This window comes from Glandiceps talaboti, chromosome 11, assembly GCF_964340395.1.
Source record: "Glandiceps talaboti chromosome 11, keGlaTala1.1, whole genome shotgun sequence".
Classification (NCBI taxonomy): Eukaryota; Metazoa; Hemichordata; class Enteropneusta; family Spengelidae; genus Glandiceps; species Glandiceps talaboti.
The window spans coordinates 3602595-3619932 of NC_135559.1; the positions used below are offsets into that span (position 1 = coordinate 3602595).

Sequence of the window (17338 nt, forward strand, 5' to 3'; positions counted from 1 at the left end):
ACATGACAAAAGAAGTGAAAATAACTCATATTCTAAGTTTCTATTGTCGTAGGAATTCTCTAAAGCATTTAACGTCACTATAGCTCATAAACATTACGTACATTCATCTACATACAGAAAAATGTATTTTGGAAAACAAACCAGAAACAGGTTGAATTGCACGAAGCTTTCGTCGCAATATTCAAATGTTACATTTACTTCACAGATGTCGTTAACTACTACAAAGAATACGTAGAAATCTGTCTCTCTGTCTATATGGAAAACGTCGTTTATGTTATATCAATTGCTAACTTAATATCAATATGAAACTTACTCCTTGCAATTGCCATCTAGCTAGACAATGTCTCTACACCGCAATAGGCTGTATGACGAGAACATGTTAGTTAATATTTGCGATGTAAAATCGAGGCACCTTCTTAAGCTTGATTTGAAAGTGGATCTTAGTCTAGATGTAAAACTTAGGAGCCTTTGTTATCGTTGTCTGCTTTCTTGACATTCAGAAGTAAATTTTGGGATTCACGGATTATCAACGTGACGTAAGGTCTATAAATTATATATCTCCTGGTCCAAATAATTCAGAAATGTATTAGTTGAATGACCGCTAATGAACGCACGCACGCGCGCACACACACACACACACACACACAGACAGGCACAGACACAGACACAGACACACAGACACACACACACATACACACACAATCTGACAGAAGGTATGATTAAATATATTAATTAAAATTTTACTTTTCATTTATTTTCTCATTAACAGCGCTGTAAGGCAGTCACTAACAGGCGACTAAGAAAAAATCACTATACTACTCGCAACAAACAGTATGGTTACACAGAAACACACTAAAAGCAGGACCGATTGAGCAAAAAGATAGCAAATTTACATCATTGACGATGAAAAATTAAACGCTTATACATGGACAAATTTACATCAAAATATCAAATTCATTTACATAGCTATTTACATAATCAAAAGTATAGTGCAATCTATAGAACCTTGCTTTATAACATCATGGAGGTATATACCTTCTTGATAACATCAACCCAGCTCCTGCTGTATGGAACATATAAAAAACGGTGTACGTCTGGCAGAGTGGGTATATACATTTTGATAGTCATTCACCCCCACCCATTGGGCAACATCTGCTGGTATCCTCGTATAGACACACTTTACTGTATATCAAAATCGGTGGTTGACGGAAATCGTTTGGTAAATATTAAAAGTACGTTAGTGTGTGGAAACGGATATATCTTGTATAAGGGACAAAATCAAAAGCTGACCGAGTCATCTGTTGAACATAGTCTCATAGAAGCCACCTAACATCAAACCACTTGAGATATTATATACACAATAGTAATCATGAATCACGACTTCGACAGCTACCCCAAGTGATAGCTAATTAGACAATTTGCGCACTATGGCTTTGTTCTGTAACACATCAACATCTGTATCGTGTAAAAGGTGTTAACGGCTATGTCCGGCGCTAATGAGAGACAAACCTTACAGGAGATCTCGAATTTAAAATTATCAACTTGTTATTTGACACACGTGTTAGAGAGGACCATAGGCGAGGCTGATTGATTCTATTTAGCAGCTTTTCTTTATCCTTAGGTATCCCTAACAAGACATTTTCACCAACCCTGCATCGTGTGACTCTCCGTCTCTCTCTCTCTCTCTCTCTCTCTCTCTCTCTCTCTCTCTCTCCTCTCTCTCTCTCTCTCTCTCTCTCTCTCTCTCTCTCTCTCTCTCTCTCTCTCTCTCTCTCTCTCTCTCTCTCTCTCTCTATCTCTCTGAAAATTGACATCTCAGGATTAGGATAGGCCTGCTGTACATTGGGGCCAGGCAAGCTCCTAGCACTGTTTGTTTCCCATAATGCCTCAGTCCATTGTACACCAAGCCTCTTTAGCCACGTATAACTTTTTTTTAGAGAGGTTGGGCGATGTAAGGTTGTTGAACAGTCAGACAACCAGCACAACAAATGCTTTGTGGATCCTCTAAGTTTACACGCATGCACATCTTTGTTCCAGAAGGAAGTGATTGAATTTCAAAAAATGGAAATATTTGAAAAAATACACGACTTTCGCCACACACACTATTTTTGTAACAACAACAACAACAACAACAACAACAACAACAACAACAACAACAACAACTGGATTTTGTTTTCTCTTACAGGTTTCTCCTTCAGCAACATCACCTGAATTTTCAGATAGGGCAAATTTTCCAATGTTTTTCCGAACTATTCAGTCCGATTTGTCACATAATCCTCCTCGGGTGGCACTCTTGAAATATTTCGGTTGGCGGAAAGTAGCTACCATCCATCAAAACCAGCCTCTGTGGTCAACGGTACGTATAACATTTAATCTACGTTAAAAGTCGTGAAGGTTTCTACACATAGTCAATTTTTTTTATTCTACAGTAAAAATCCAAAATAAATGCCCACTTCTCATCGATATGATGACCTCTTTAAACTGATTGGGTGTTGTTAACGGTTGAGCTACTTTGGTGGTTTGAGGAGAGTGAATTGCACTCTGTTACAAGGCTGCAATGATACCCATTGTTTCTTAATGGTCTTAATCATGACACATTTCTCCTTTGGGGATGTGATAATTAAGCCCATTGTCGTGGTTCTTTGTGTTGTCTTCGCATCTTATCACCCTGTTTTCTATTTTCTTTGCGGTATCTGCAGACCACTGGCAAACTACATGAAGGCTTACAGAAAGCCAACATCATGACCCTGACCTTTGATGCTTTTGATCGGGATCCAGCCGCACAAATACAGCATTTGAAAGTAAGAAACTCCGTAGTATTGATTAAAGATAAGTTCTTACAATACCATACTGAGCCGCGGAAGTGCCCTGGGCGCTTTGAATTTATACATGTAACACATGCTCCGATAATGGAAGTGAGGTTGGATGTGGGGTATCTACCACTGACTAATTAGCTAATTAGCATATTCATGAAATACTGTGTGTAAAAACCCATGCAAGTAACATGTCTATGGATAGCTCTAAGGATGAGTAATTACTCTAGTACCATCATGTGATCATAAAACCCCTCCGTTTCAATATTAATATCATTAATATTTTAGTATGTTAATTAATGCAATTAACGTGAATAGCATATAGCCTATACAATGTTATACTAAGTTTCCAAAGCATGTTAAACCAGTATGTTTTTGGTAGATATTGTCTTCTACAAATCAACAACTCATTGAATGATGGCGTACTTGATTCCCTAGTGACATGTTATTTGTTTTGAACAACTTTTCATAGTTCATGCCAAGGGTCGAGTGACAATTCCTGACGTTGTAGCAACAACTATTATGCGCAATCACCAATTATACTATATCTCAAAAAAACCCCGAGACACTAATTAACACATAGAAGCATCATGTTTTGAAAATTGTGAAGACATGGCTTAACACCTTCAAATAATGATATACACCCCGACATTATAAAAATCACAACTGCGTCCTCTGGGACGCAGGAATTTTGGCGTATGTAATATCCCCCTCCGTGCGTTTGACATATATCGCATCTGATTCTGACCCCGATTTGAAATGGTATTATTTATTCATAAGAACGTCACACGTTTACACCAATAACAAGAAGTATACTGCGCGTACGCTTTGTTTTGATACTTTTACAAACTTTTAACTCGTTTCTGATTGGATTAAACTTTTACCATTCACTGCTCTGAGATGAAAGACCGACCTTCGCCGTTTCTTCGGTGGCACGCCATCTGACACAGATTCTAGTACCGTAGCAGTATGCCGATAATATAGTGAGATGTCACCGACTTTACCGAGAAATGATCGATCGTTCAGCAATGGGTGGCTTGATCGTTTTAAATGGCTTTGTTACGTTTTAAACCACATCATAACAGGCGAGGGGATCATTAGGACGTAAAACTAACATGACGTAATTAAGACAATCCATATATTTTTTCTACAATTTTGAGTCAACTTTTACGAATACTTTAACATTTCATCGCACGTTATTCTCCATCCCTATCAAAAGTAGCGTCCGTCGTCTATGCAAATTAAAGTCACTTCATTCATTATCTGCAGCGAGGTCAAGCTTATGATACGATCAGTCAGTCAGAGTGGTTTCTCAGTTAAAATAATAAGACATGGCCTTGCGATGTAATGTCAAATTTAGTTTTAAAATGTAATCAAGTAATTTAAACTTGTCTGAATATATCATTTACATATTCGTCACATTCTGGGATTTCAAACTTCCAAGCTTGAGCTCGACTGAAGTAAGCCTTTGGCTCATTGATCCTCGACTATTGAATTAATATATCAGACCAATACCAACGGATGTACATAATGTAAAGTCATACATTTACAAATTTTGAAAGTGCATAGTTAAATACAAAAACGTGACCGTAGCATAGAATGGCAGTGAACAAGTCATTCTGTAGTCTAGTTTCTATACAGTATCGTTATGATTTATACCTTCACTTACAGTGGTTATAAACCACAGTCTGGTCATCCAGACTAGTCGGAACAATTAAGAGCAAAACAAGTTCGGTAGAATCGGAGCGATTCAGGTTTTTGATCTGTCCTGTTTGACGACACACAGGTGAAGATTTGTACTTATTTAGGTGATAAAGGGATGTATTATGTACGGTAGCTAATAATGTAGAATTCCGATAATACTAGTAGGAGCAATAATCAAAAGGTTTGCATTCTTTCATTTCCGAAGACTTTCAGTTTATATCTGTATCTTTCAAGATGCCAATAGACGAGGCGTGTGCGAGCAGACGTTGAATTTGTGACCTTATTTGTGTTAGATGGTTTCTGTCATGTATAGTGCAAGGATAAAAAACGCAATGTTTTTTGTATTTGTTTTGGTGGGGTTTATGTGGAGAATGTGTTAACTAGACTGACTGTTTGATTTCAAAATTTGGTTGTACATTTGAGGTGTTATTCGGTAGTAAGGTCTTCTTTCCCTTGACTGTTTTATATGTTATGGTTAGTTGGAACACTGTTTTTAAGGGTTAAAAGTACAGCTTTATCCCTTAATATTGTGGTACCACTATCTGTTTTGGTATAGCTTTATTTGGAGTTATATGCAATAAACTATAAAGTTTACATTATTTACTAAATTGGCGCCACAGTCTTTAAATATTGATTTTCCAACTAGAAAGAGAGAGAGAGAGAGAGAGAGAGAGAGAGAGAGAGAGAGAGAGAGAGAGAGAGAGAGAGAGAGAGAGAGAGAGAGAGAGAGAGAGAGAGAGAGAGAGAGAGAGAGAGAGAGAGAGAGAGAGAGAGAGAGAGAGAGAGACACTATTATGCGATATTCAAATTCAAAATAAATACCATTTCCTTTCCATCAAACAGGAAAAAGACGCGAGAATAATTGTGGGGTTATTTTGGAGTCCACCAGCAAGGCAGATATTTTGTGAGGTAACAAACATTTCATTTCCATCTTGTAGTTAGTTTTAAGGTGAACCTTTTAAAAATATATATAGAGTGTTGTGTTTATCACCAGTTTTGAAGATTTGATAAGGATACAGTGTTTATCATTTAACAGTAGACTTTCACTTCGCAACTTTTAGGCATATAAACTTGGACTTTATGGTAAGAATTATGTATGGATTATAAATGGTGGTAGACCAGACTATTGGTGGCACCCATCAGCAAATGATGAGGAAGACTTATTACAGCGTGGGTGTACAAAAGAAAACATAGCAGAGGCTGTAGAAGGGGTATTGTTTACAGACTATGCATATAATGGTGAAGATGTTGATGGCGTATCAGGTTTTGTAAGTTTTTGTAGTACTTTTTTTTTGTTAAAAACAAATAAAGATCAGACAGATGATGATCCGGTATAAGCTTATGGAGTATGGAATAGTCGAAAACCCAACAAAGATAAAATTTAAAACTTCTATTGGATCCTGCTTGGAATTTGAAGTACTTAAAGACCCATAATTCAATCCCATGGTCTCGTATTAGTGCTATCTTATTAGGTCATATATTAGATAGGTCTATTTTGCTGTCATGGAAACACGTTTTCTAGAGTCCTGCTAGACAAACTATATGGTATGCGGAATGAACCACGTACTCAAAGGAATAATAATGAAAGAACATATCAAGGTTTCTATAGGATTGGAATATAAAGTAGTTAAAGGCCCATGCTATAATCCCGGATTCTCATTTTAGTACTATTTTAGAGCTTGATACTAGTTAGCCTCCATAGGAAAGCTGTTTGGTCGACCAGCCAAACATTTGCTCCACTCAGCCTGCGAACCCAGTATTATCAATTCAGTATTTTCATGGATACTATGCATAGAAGCTGATTGGTTGAATAAGTCACATGATATGCATATTACAGTATTTTGACTGTGTCAAACTAAGCAGATGTGATCAAGCTGACCGAACACTGAAATGTGATGATTGTACACATAACCTCAAACGTGCACATATGATGTGTTAATATTCTGCCGAATGTTCCTCATGCGCAGATAATGAGGTTTGGCCAAAAAATACTGGAATAATTGATAATACTGACTTGAAAGGCAGGGTGGAGAGAACGGTTGTCAGGTCCACCACACCGTATGCTACAGAGGCTTCATAATAGTTGAAGAATTCTGTGTTTTTGTTCTAGACACCAACGGAAATCTGGGACTTATACATGAACAAATTACTGACTGAGTACACGGACGATGAATCTGAGAAATCACCATTTGCATATTTTGCATATGATTCTCTGTGGGCAATAGCTATTGCCCTGAACAATTCCATGGAAATGCTTCCAGGTGGCAAAAAACTGGAACATTTCACATATGCAGATACGGAGATGGCAACTGTATTTAAAACAGCAATGCAGAATACGAATTTCATTGGTGCATCGGTAAGTATATAGAGGGTATTAAACAGAGACGTATATTTTATAACATAAGATAGATGTGCCTTTTCTTGGTCAGTGAAGCGACCTTCGTTGTCGAAAGCACAAGAAATGTGATGATTTGTATTCATGAAAGCAGATTCTTGTCTACAATGGATGAAACTCAGACCACTAAAAGTAGTTGTCTGATGACGAAGGAAGCAAATGAAAGCACTTATGTGAAGTGGGCAAACACAATAAGAAGACTTATGTAGGAAGTCAGGCTAGGTAAAACGGAACTCTTCAGATGAAACAAAGAAATCGTAGATATCGTTACCGACACAGAAAGCTACAATTCATCATTACAAAATTGTACACCATAAGTATCACTAAGCTTTGCAATAAACAAATCTGTATAAACCAAACCCCAGGTTCATATATACAAAATAGAGCAAAACCAACTTGGACATTTAAAAAAAGTAGAAAAAAGTATTATTTTTTAACAGATTGCCACTTTGACATGTGGACACCTGTTCCTGGAAATTTTGTGGCTCCCCTTCTTGTTTCCAAGGAAATCCAAACAAGTTAACACATAATTCATCGGCCATTTTGGATGTAGAATCTTCTAATTTTAAATTGTCATGGTGACCCCTGACCTTTTTGTGGTGATTTTAACTGAGAATGGGTTCGAGTTTACGTGAACGAAGTACCAGCAACAATCGGAGGCCTTCGTTTTAGAAGTGTGTACAACTTCAATACCTGAAATGATGCAGTCTCTGTTGAACATTTTGACGTGTGGAAGGTTACTATATTAGCATCTTTAGTCTATTTAATCTTGACGATTATACAGTAACTATAAAATCATGCTTTTCCTGATAAATTAACAGGAACAGACTGTAAATATCCAGTATATTGCTTCCACTCATACAACTATGTTTTATCAACAGGGTTCAATAACGTTTGCCGATGACGGTGATAGACTGGGGCGTGTCACAATCCATCAAATACAAGGTAAGGTATAGACTGGGGCGTGTCACAATCCATCAAATACAAGGTAAGGTAGCACCATCCAATAATTATATGCATGACGCATATAAACACGCGGATACAGAGTAGTCTGTTCTTTGTGTATTTGCATAATTCTGGCATGACGATAATCACATACGATAGTACATTTTATTTAACCCCCAACGTTCTTATTTTAAATTTGTAGATGGAGAAGAAGTGCTTATAGGTTATTATTACGAGTACGAGGATAGATTCATGTGGTCTACAGACAAACAATTTCGTTGGAAAGGTAAGAAAAATCACCATGAAAGTGATTTAAAGGTCACAGTTAACTGACATACATATAAATAGCAAAATAAAAACAATAAACGGTAATTGCTTAGAATTCAAGTAATAGTGTTCAACACTTATAACACTCAAAGGAGCCATATGGAGAGGACATTGGTATTAGTTTTGAAATTTTATGTATGTATATATGTATGTATGTATGTATGTATGTATGTATGTATGTATGTATGTGTGTGTGTGTGTGTGTGTGTATGTATGTATGTATGTATGTACGTACGTACGTACGTACGTACGTACGTACGTACGTATGTATGTATGTATGTATGTATGTATGTATGTATGTATGTGTATGTGTGTGTGTATGTATGTATGTATGTATGTATGTATGTATGTATGTATGTATGTATGTATGTATGTATGTACGTACGTACGTACGTACGTACGTACGTGTGTGTGTGTGTATGTATGTATGTATGTATGTATGTATGTATGTATGTATGTATGTATGTATTTGAAATAACAGCTCAAATCTATTGGTAACTTGATAAAACTAAAACATGTGTAAAAAGTTTGTAGCTGTACGTATAGGAAATGATTTGTAAAAAAACACAAATAATCACTTGTACTTATAAGTAAACACAAGTAGTCAAACTATTTATGCATGGTGACGTTTTAGTCACATGGTGTCTAGCGACAGATGCATGAACAGACTGAACTCCATTTCTCATCCACACGGCCACTTTAAGTGAAAACCTTTAGTAAACTGTAGCGTGTACCTTTCTTTGCGTTTTTTTTGTCTGACTGGTTTTGTATTGGTCCTCCTTAGTTAAGTTTTTAAGTTAGGCGAGGACAAATAGATTATCACACTAAATGCAATCCAATCTCTTAAATTTTTTTTCGTATTCTGTTCCTTTTTGACTCTCGATAAATGAATTTCAAAGCATATTCTTCTAAGTCGAAAGCAAATTTGACAGACAAAGTCATTAATATTATGATAGTTATATTTATAAAAAAATTATATTACTTGATTGATGTTTATAATAGTCTATTCATAACTGATCGTTGTGGCATCATATATGCAAATGTCATTTTCGTAAATGATATTGATTTGGGAAATAAAAAAAGGGTTTCGTAATTTCTTATGGTCATATTGATACAAAAATTATTCAATTTGTAGTCATGGCAACTGTGATTGCATTGTGCATGTCTTTGTTATAGGAATAACAAGAATACTAAAGATTAATTTTTACTTTGTTTACTTAAGTTTACATTTCTTTCTATTTCAAATAATTTATTTTGATTTGTTCTTCAGGAGGGCACCCTCCACCAGACAGCCAGACCAGGATAAAGGTTCGATTGAGAGTTGACTTCCGTTTATTTGTGGCAATGAGTGTCCTCGCCTCCCTCGGTATCATCCAAAGTGTGGCATTCTTAATATTCAACGTCAAGAACAGTAATTTGAGGTAACCATTTTTGAAAAAGATAGTGCTTTAAGTATTTGGTTCCTACGTGATACGAAATAATCCAATCACTGAAGGCTATATGAAAAAGATGTATTATAGCAATAACTAAAGACGATATCATGTCATTGAACATGTTGACGACGTGTATTGACGTTATCATACAAAAATGGAGGTTTTAGTAGTATTTTCCCTCAAGTGAAGATTTAAAGCTTATTAACTCAAATTGTGTCTTTAAAAGTCAGAAAGATACAATAATCCAAGCGTGATAATCAAAGTTGACTTACATGCTTGATAGTAGCATTTGGCTAAACTTTTCATAGGCTAAAATTTTGAAAGTCACTCCATGATCGAAAGTATACCTCAATACCCCAGACACACCCACACGTAATTCTCCAGTTTCTAACCTAAACCCAGTACAGCCCGTTTCAATTTACCGTTCACCCGGCTCTGTTCGATCCGACCACACAATTCATGGTAGAGCAGTTGAAATAGTCACTATTTTCAAATTCCTGGGTGACGTATTCGACTTTCACATCGCCTGTCCTGACAAACAAATACTGATCACATTGTTAAGAAAGCACAACAACGTCTTTATTTTCTCAGACGTTTAAAGAAATTAGGAATGAGTCGTTGTGTTTTGGTAAATTTTTATCGCACTGTCATAGAGTATTTCAAAATATGCTATCACCATCTGGTTTACCAACATCACCAACGATGAGTTGAATGCACTGAAGATAGTCGTCCGAACAGCAAAGAGAATCATCGGCACAGAATTACCATCCTTACAATGAATCTATCATTCCAGATCCATTCGCAAAGCTTCATCTATCATTACTTACATGTAAGGATTCCAGTCATCCGGCACATACATTTTTTTAACTGTTACCCTCGGGTAGGCGCGTGGTACAGGAGTATCAAAACGAAATCAGAACGATTTAGGAAGAGCTTTTATCCATCCGCGATCCGCATTTTAAACCAGTTCTAGGATATTTCACCATTTGTTTTAGTGTTATGCTTGTCTCAGCATTGTATCTTTTTAGCATCATGTATGTTTTGTATCGTTTGATGTGTTACATCAATTTTATCTTTTGCTTTTACATTTCACTTGCATTTTCTGGGCTACGTTTTATTCATTGTTGTTTTCTTTGCAATCTTTTGTTTTCAATTTTATTCACTTCTTTTTATGAGTGCACGTGGAAAACCAATTCCCGTTTCATTTTTATGCAAATGGAAGTAAAGTTATATTATTATATTATTATTATTTTTACAACAACCGATAAAACAGTCCATATTCTACACTAAGATAGAAATATCGTAATTTCACACTATGTTTTATCTACTATGAAATGAACCATTTAAACATACTGCATTTAATGTCTGCATGGTGGCCCTTTAGTTCATGTAATTTAGAAAAAAATGTAGCATGAAACTGTATTCATTCAATATATTAAAAGTGGTCATATGGATGAGGATTGAGTATTTATTTTGGATTTTTAATTTATAAAACAATTTTATCACAGCTTCTCAACATGAAACAACATATGCCGAGTTCTTGTTTGTAACTCAATAAATGGCAAAAGACTGTGTAAAATGTTTGTTATTGTACGTATGATAACAAACCCTTTTTTAAATACACATTTCACATTCTTAAGCTTTTTGCAATGAACATGTATTGAGTTACAAACAAGGACTTGGCATATGTTGTTTCACATTGATTTTTCAAGTAGGAAGCTATGATAAAATTGTTTTATAAAATTAAAAATCTAAAATAAATACCCAATCCTCATCCATTTGGCCAATTTAATATATCTTAAAGCTTAGCATGTGTAATTTCTTCATTGCTTGTTGTATCAAACAGAGCCAGTGAATGTTAGCTTGAAGTGGACTACATGTAATAAATCTCACCAGTGGAATTTTGCTGCTCTGTACAATGCAGTAAACTAAATAATTCAAATTTACACTTTTCTGTATTCTTTCATTCATAAAGGTATATCAAGATGTCCTCTCCAAGGTTGAATAACATGATTTGTCTCGGTTCCATTCTAATGTACACTTCTGTATATTTATTTGCCATGGATGGGATGATTGAATCGCCGACCACATCATCAATCATTTGCAATGTAAGAGTTAGGATTGGGCGAGTGCACGATTTAAAAAACCGTTTGCGATCCCTTAGGTAGAATGCCTACACGGCGCTGGCACTGTAACTGCTAGTTAACGCAGTTACAGCTACAGTACTGTGGGTATTCTAGGTAGGGGATCGCAAGCGGGTTTTTACCATGCACTCGCCCATTGTATTGTCTCTTCAAAAGTTTCGTCACTTACATGTACATTCAAGCACAGGCAAGTGATTAAAGGAACATGGGGCCAGATCTGGAATTTTAGCTCTATTATTTTGCTTCGTCTGTGAAGATTCAAATATGTTGTTACAAATAGACAAACTTTATCGCCGTGATATCTATGGCATAGAAATCGGGCAAACCAAATTAAATGAATGCCGATGTTATTTGTCATTATGTAAATTAGCTATACCAGATTATATTTCCTGGTGGTTCACCGTCCAATTTGGAGTTTTTCTGTTAATCGTATTACTTCAACCTTGTAATATTGATTGGCGAATGAAAGCCTTCATTTTTGTTCTTGTTTATAGTTTTATTTATCAATATAACAGACTTTATTTTAATACCACTACCATGTCGTTAGTCCAGAGACTGGGTCGCTAGATTAGAAACCAGCGACAAGTCTTAGGGCTAAGAAGTCGTATTTGTTTTCGTTGGTTATGTATTGTTGTATGGTGGAATGCGCCTCGGGACCCTTTCCCCCTGAAATTCAAGGTTTTTTAATATTTTAAATCTCCAAAAAAGTGACGGTTAACACAGGTTTTCGCTGCCATTTCAGCATTTAATAGGTTAAACTCTATGATCATTTTGATCTCTACTTCAAAATGGTTTGCATGTTGACCCTGGGTTTCCCCATTAGCTTCAACTGACAATGGGTTAGAGTTTCCTTGAAAAAAATGACGGCAAAAGTTTCAAATTTTTATTTCTGAAACGTATAAGCATTGACGTTTTGACCTTTGACACTTCATTTCAGGTCAGAATCTGGATAATATCAGTTGGGTTCACCTTGGCGTTTGGAGCTCTGTTCAGTAAAACATGGCGTGTGCATCATGTGTATTTTAACAAGAAACTGCAGAAAAGGGTCAGAAGATCTATATACTTGTCATGATACAATTATTTTTTCTGTATTTCATACAATATTGTAGATGATCAGAAGTGGGTATTTATTTTGGATTTTTTTAATCAAAAAAACTACTTTACCGTATTTTTGTACTTAAAAACAATGTGAAATAACATAAGGCTGATACATGTAAACCAAAACAACTTTTAAAATTAATATGTAAAATATTTGTCATTGAACGATATTGAATGTCTGAGAAATGACGTATCAAGGACGGACAGATAACTGCGGAGCCCGTTGTAACTCTTTGTAATAGTCCCCCCTTCCGGGAACTAAAAACTATGAAATAATAACGAATTTCCACATCAGAAAAATGTGTTTGTGTAGCAAATGATATATGAAAAATGTGGAATAATAGTCTGAGGTTTGTTTGTGACATTATGAATTGATCAAGCTATGTTCACATTTTTCACTTCTGCTATACCAGGTTGTGAAAGACAGACATCTATTTGGAGTCCTTGCTGTACTATTTCTCATAGACATCATTATGCTTACTCTGTGGAACAGTCTTGATCCGATGTACCAAACCATTATCAATCTGAGTCCTTATGTAAGTATTTGAGGTTACACAATTCTCGGTACTTGAGGTAGCATTGAGCCACGCTAGCACTGTACGAAAACTCAGATTTATACGCATCTTCCAGCCCTTGTAAAGCTTGTCGGTGTAGAGATCGAGGCTGTGTGAAATGTGGTCAAGACAAAGCGCCATCTATTACCTAATTTGCCCACTGTAATATCTTCCTAGATCCTGGTTGTTGTTGAGCGGTACGTACCGACACAAAGTGGAATTTGTCTCATATTACCCCTTGAAATAGGTGTGCTAAAATGTGGCTAAAGTTGAGCAAATAGACTTTCTGTATAGTGACAAGGCCAATTTATAATACGAAGGTCAACTTACTCGCACGGACGCCGCCTATGGTAATACATGTGTAGCGCGGAGAGTGAAAGTCGTGGCGTCGACCCAAAAATCGAATCATTGATATTTTTATGACTCGCCTAGGTAGTAATCTAAAAATCCTTTTTGAGATAATGATATCGATAACTTCATAGCTATAATTGCTAAAAGATATGTTGTAAGACAGCAAAAATCGTCCCTTAAAAATAGGGGGAGGGAGGGGGAAAGGTCAAATGAAAAGCTGCAACATTGGCCCACGAAATTTTTTTTAAATTCAGTTTTAATTTAATACTACTAAATGAAGGTGCCTCCGTCTACACTGTACATGGCATTTTTGAGGCAAGTAAAATTAATAAAGCAACTATTTATAACAATGAATGAAAACTTCATGATATGTGAAATTTTACGGCAAATGCCGCTTGGTCCTATTTTTAAATAATACATGCACATTGCTATGTCACATTTGTGCTACGTTTGCGTGAACCTGCAATTGTTAGTCAGGGAAATTGTTGACAGGCGCACGTACGGACAGAGAACATTATAATAGCCCCCTTTCGTGTGTTTGATAATTCATACATTTGACATGTTTTAAAATATGTATGGTAAAGGTCGTGTTGGATGAAGACAATGATGAGATACTGTATATTCCAGAGAAGAGTAGCTGTGTGTCTAATAATATGACAAAATGGATCGTTGTTCTGTACAGTTACAAAGGTAAATTTACTGTTTTTTAACCGTTGGATTAAACTTTTATACTTATGATGGAAACATCGTGATTAATACAATAGTGGTTCAGGGGTAGACTGTCGACAGTCGTTCGTGCCTTTTTTGCTACGTTTCATCTAAAACAAAGTCGTCGCCTCGCCCCGTAGCACTGAACATTAACATATATAACGAGTACTGATCATGCTGATAGGGACAGCGAGTGCCGAAGGCACGAGCGAGTTGCTCGTGAAGGCACGAGCGAGTCGCTCGTGAAGGCACGAGCGAGTCGCTCTTGAAGGCACGAGCGAGTCGCTCGTGAAGGCACGAGCGACTCTGAAGGCACGAGCGAGTCGCTCGTGCCTTCGGCACTCGCTGTTCCTATCAGTACGTATACGCGGTTATAGTATTGCTCCGGATAGGAGCGAGGCGACAGCTTTAGTTTTAGATAAAACGTTGCAAAAAAAGGCACGAACGACTGTCGACAGTCTAGTTCAGGAGTTGATAATTTGGGAAGTAACCCAATACTTTGTAAAAATTTGGATTGCAATAAATTATCCTAACAGGATGTGAAAAAAAATGCGCTCAAATTTGTATCATGTAATTTCTACTAGCCTGCCTAGCATTTCACTTCCTATTGGCATGGTTTTTATATTATAACCAGGAATAACAAAGTACTCGAAAGTGTGATGATTGGGGTAATGCTAAATGGGGTATTCAGCACTTACTTTGGTCTATAATGCGCAAAAATGTCAGAACATGATGAGTGGCAGACGACTTCAAAACAAATAACCGGTAAATTCGGTCGCCTACTTATTTTCTGCAATAATTGAATTGTGTGTTCACCATGGAAACACCACGATTAATATAACTTTTCATCTTCCACTTTGGATTTAGAATTATAACATGATGTTTTGTTTGTATTAAATCTCAAGTAAAGAGGAAATGTTGTGTATACGTTCTATAAAAAACGATTTCCTTCTATAATAACATCAGCACTAGCTTCCACTGTAGAAATCCACTCCATTTACAACAATGTAATGTACTTTCCCCAGGAATAATTACATTGTTTGGACTGTTCTTGGCTTGGGAGACTCGTAACGTGAAGATAGAAGCACTGAATGACTCTAAACAGATTGGACTGTGTGTCTACAATGTGATGGTACTGTCTGTGATTGGTGCATCTGTTGTTAATATACTAACAGAAGACCAGTTTGACGTTGCCTTTGCTGTTACTTCGATCTGTGTTATTAGCTGCACGGCGTCAGTTCTATGTATCGTGTTCGGACCAAAGGTAAATACTAACTGTTACTACCAGTACTGTTTGCCCTTTTCAGGAACCAAATATCTGATTATTATATTTCCCAAACCAATAATGACAACTGTTAGTTAATCCAGTTCTCGTTTTTTCCTATATTTCTGTGGCTCAGTTTATAAGTATTGCAGATTATTTGTAAATGCGAAACCGATGCTGTTGATGGTACATCCCTTTTTAGTGATCTGATACCCGGTTCAGTATGTAAATTAACTGTGTTGACCATCAACATTCAGATAAAAAGTGTAACATTTTGTTCAAAACTGTAATACAATGCATTACATTGGGTCCATTGGTCTAGATATGTGTCACGAATGTCGTGTCTTACAGACTACCTATTTTGGTGCTGAAAAAATTCACTGAGCATGACGTTAGGGTAGGGTCGTTAGACTAGAAAGTCAACAAGTCTCTAAACCAAAGAATATTCTACATTGTGGTCCTTATCCTGGCAGTCCATAATATACATTAAAGTTGCACAAGCTGGGTTTATAAGATTTTCACTCAAGTGAAAATAGTAAAAACCACATTCCAGTATAATGTTCATGTCAATGCATGTCTTCTATAACATTACGATTGTCTTCTGGCATAGTAGGGATTTTCTGAACTTTTTTGATACCTATGATAAATTACGTCATCAGGTTGTTTATGAGTTATAACTTCATACCAGGTTTGAGTTCAGTCAATTGCAAGTGGTGATTATATGTGTTTCAGTAGTTATAATAATGCTAGTACCTTTTAAAAATATTATGCAGAAAAAACTATGCTTATGTCCATTTAATACTGGTATGTATTACTCTGCAGATCATAAAACTACGTAATAATTCTGTGAACATGTTGGAAGCAGCCACAAGAATGAATGTAGGAGATGATAGATTGGATACTAAACAGCAAGAGTCAAAGATGGAGCAACAGTGTCCAGCCTGCAGTTGTCCATGTCATGTGAAACCCGACACCTTGATGTCTACAGTAGCTTCAGTATCTGGAATTCAGCAGTTTAAGAAACAAGGAGATGATGAAGCCAGTTTTTAGGGTTAATTTAAACTGCCAAAGACATAGGAATGACAAGGTATGACTAACTTGCTTAGGAAATATTACAATATTGTTAATGCTTCAATGTCAGTGGATAAATTTGCATATTAATGTAAGGTACATCTGTAAATCACTGAGCAGAATTCACTTTGTTTAAACATTGATGTTTACATTATCACTGGTATTTGTGTGTCAGCCTCGAGTGAATATTCACAAACAAATGTTGTATAAAGTTACCACTTTCATTACTTGTGTTACCCAAATGGAATTTATCCCAAGCACATGATACTACTTCACAACCAAATGATTAGATTGAATGTATTTGTCTATACTTGACTTCACACTAGAAGGAGGGGAGGGGGTGATTCACATACAAAAGTGATAGCTTTGTGTGTTGAATAAGAGAAAACCCCTATCCCTGTTCTGACAAGAACAATAGCAAATTACATATCCATTTTCAGACCATTCTCGCAAACCAGAACTATTATTTCTAACATCTTGGACGGTGCCGTAAAAGAGGCTGTGGTTTGCGAAGATGTTTTCAGACAGGAT

At 36.3% G+C, this 17338-nt stretch overlaps 1 protein-coding gene across 1 annotated transcript in view; it reads left to right on the top strand.

Annotated features, from left to right (window-relative positions):
- LOC144442668 (gamma-aminobutyric acid type B receptor subunit 2-like) overlaps positions 1-16786 on the top strand; it is a 29111-nt gene extending 12325 nt beyond the window's left edge. Inside the window, exons 6-19 of the mRNA XM_078132046.1 lie at positions 2186-2356; positions 2700-2801; positions 5361-5426; positions 5579-5785; positions 6628-6873; positions 7794-7857; positions 8060-8143; positions 9455-9605; positions 11593-11725; positions 12699-12806; positions 13273-13395; positions 14349-14454; positions 15498-15736; positions 16559-16786. Coding sequence (XP_077988172.1) covers positions 2186-2356; positions 2700-2801; positions 5361-5426; positions 5579-5785; positions 6628-6873; positions 7794-7857; positions 8060-8143; positions 9455-9605; positions 11593-11725; positions 12699-12806; positions 13273-13395; positions 14349-14454; positions 15498-15736; positions 16559-16786 — 2028 coding nt within the window. The remainder of the gene's footprint in view (positions 1-2185; positions 2357-2699; positions 2802-5360; positions 5427-5578; positions 5786-6627; positions 6874-7793; positions 7858-8059; positions 8144-9454; positions 9606-11592; positions 11726-12698; positions 12807-13272; positions 13396-14348; positions 14455-15497; positions 15737-16558) is intronic.
- The last annotated feature ends 552 nt before the right edge of the window (positions 16787-17338 follow it).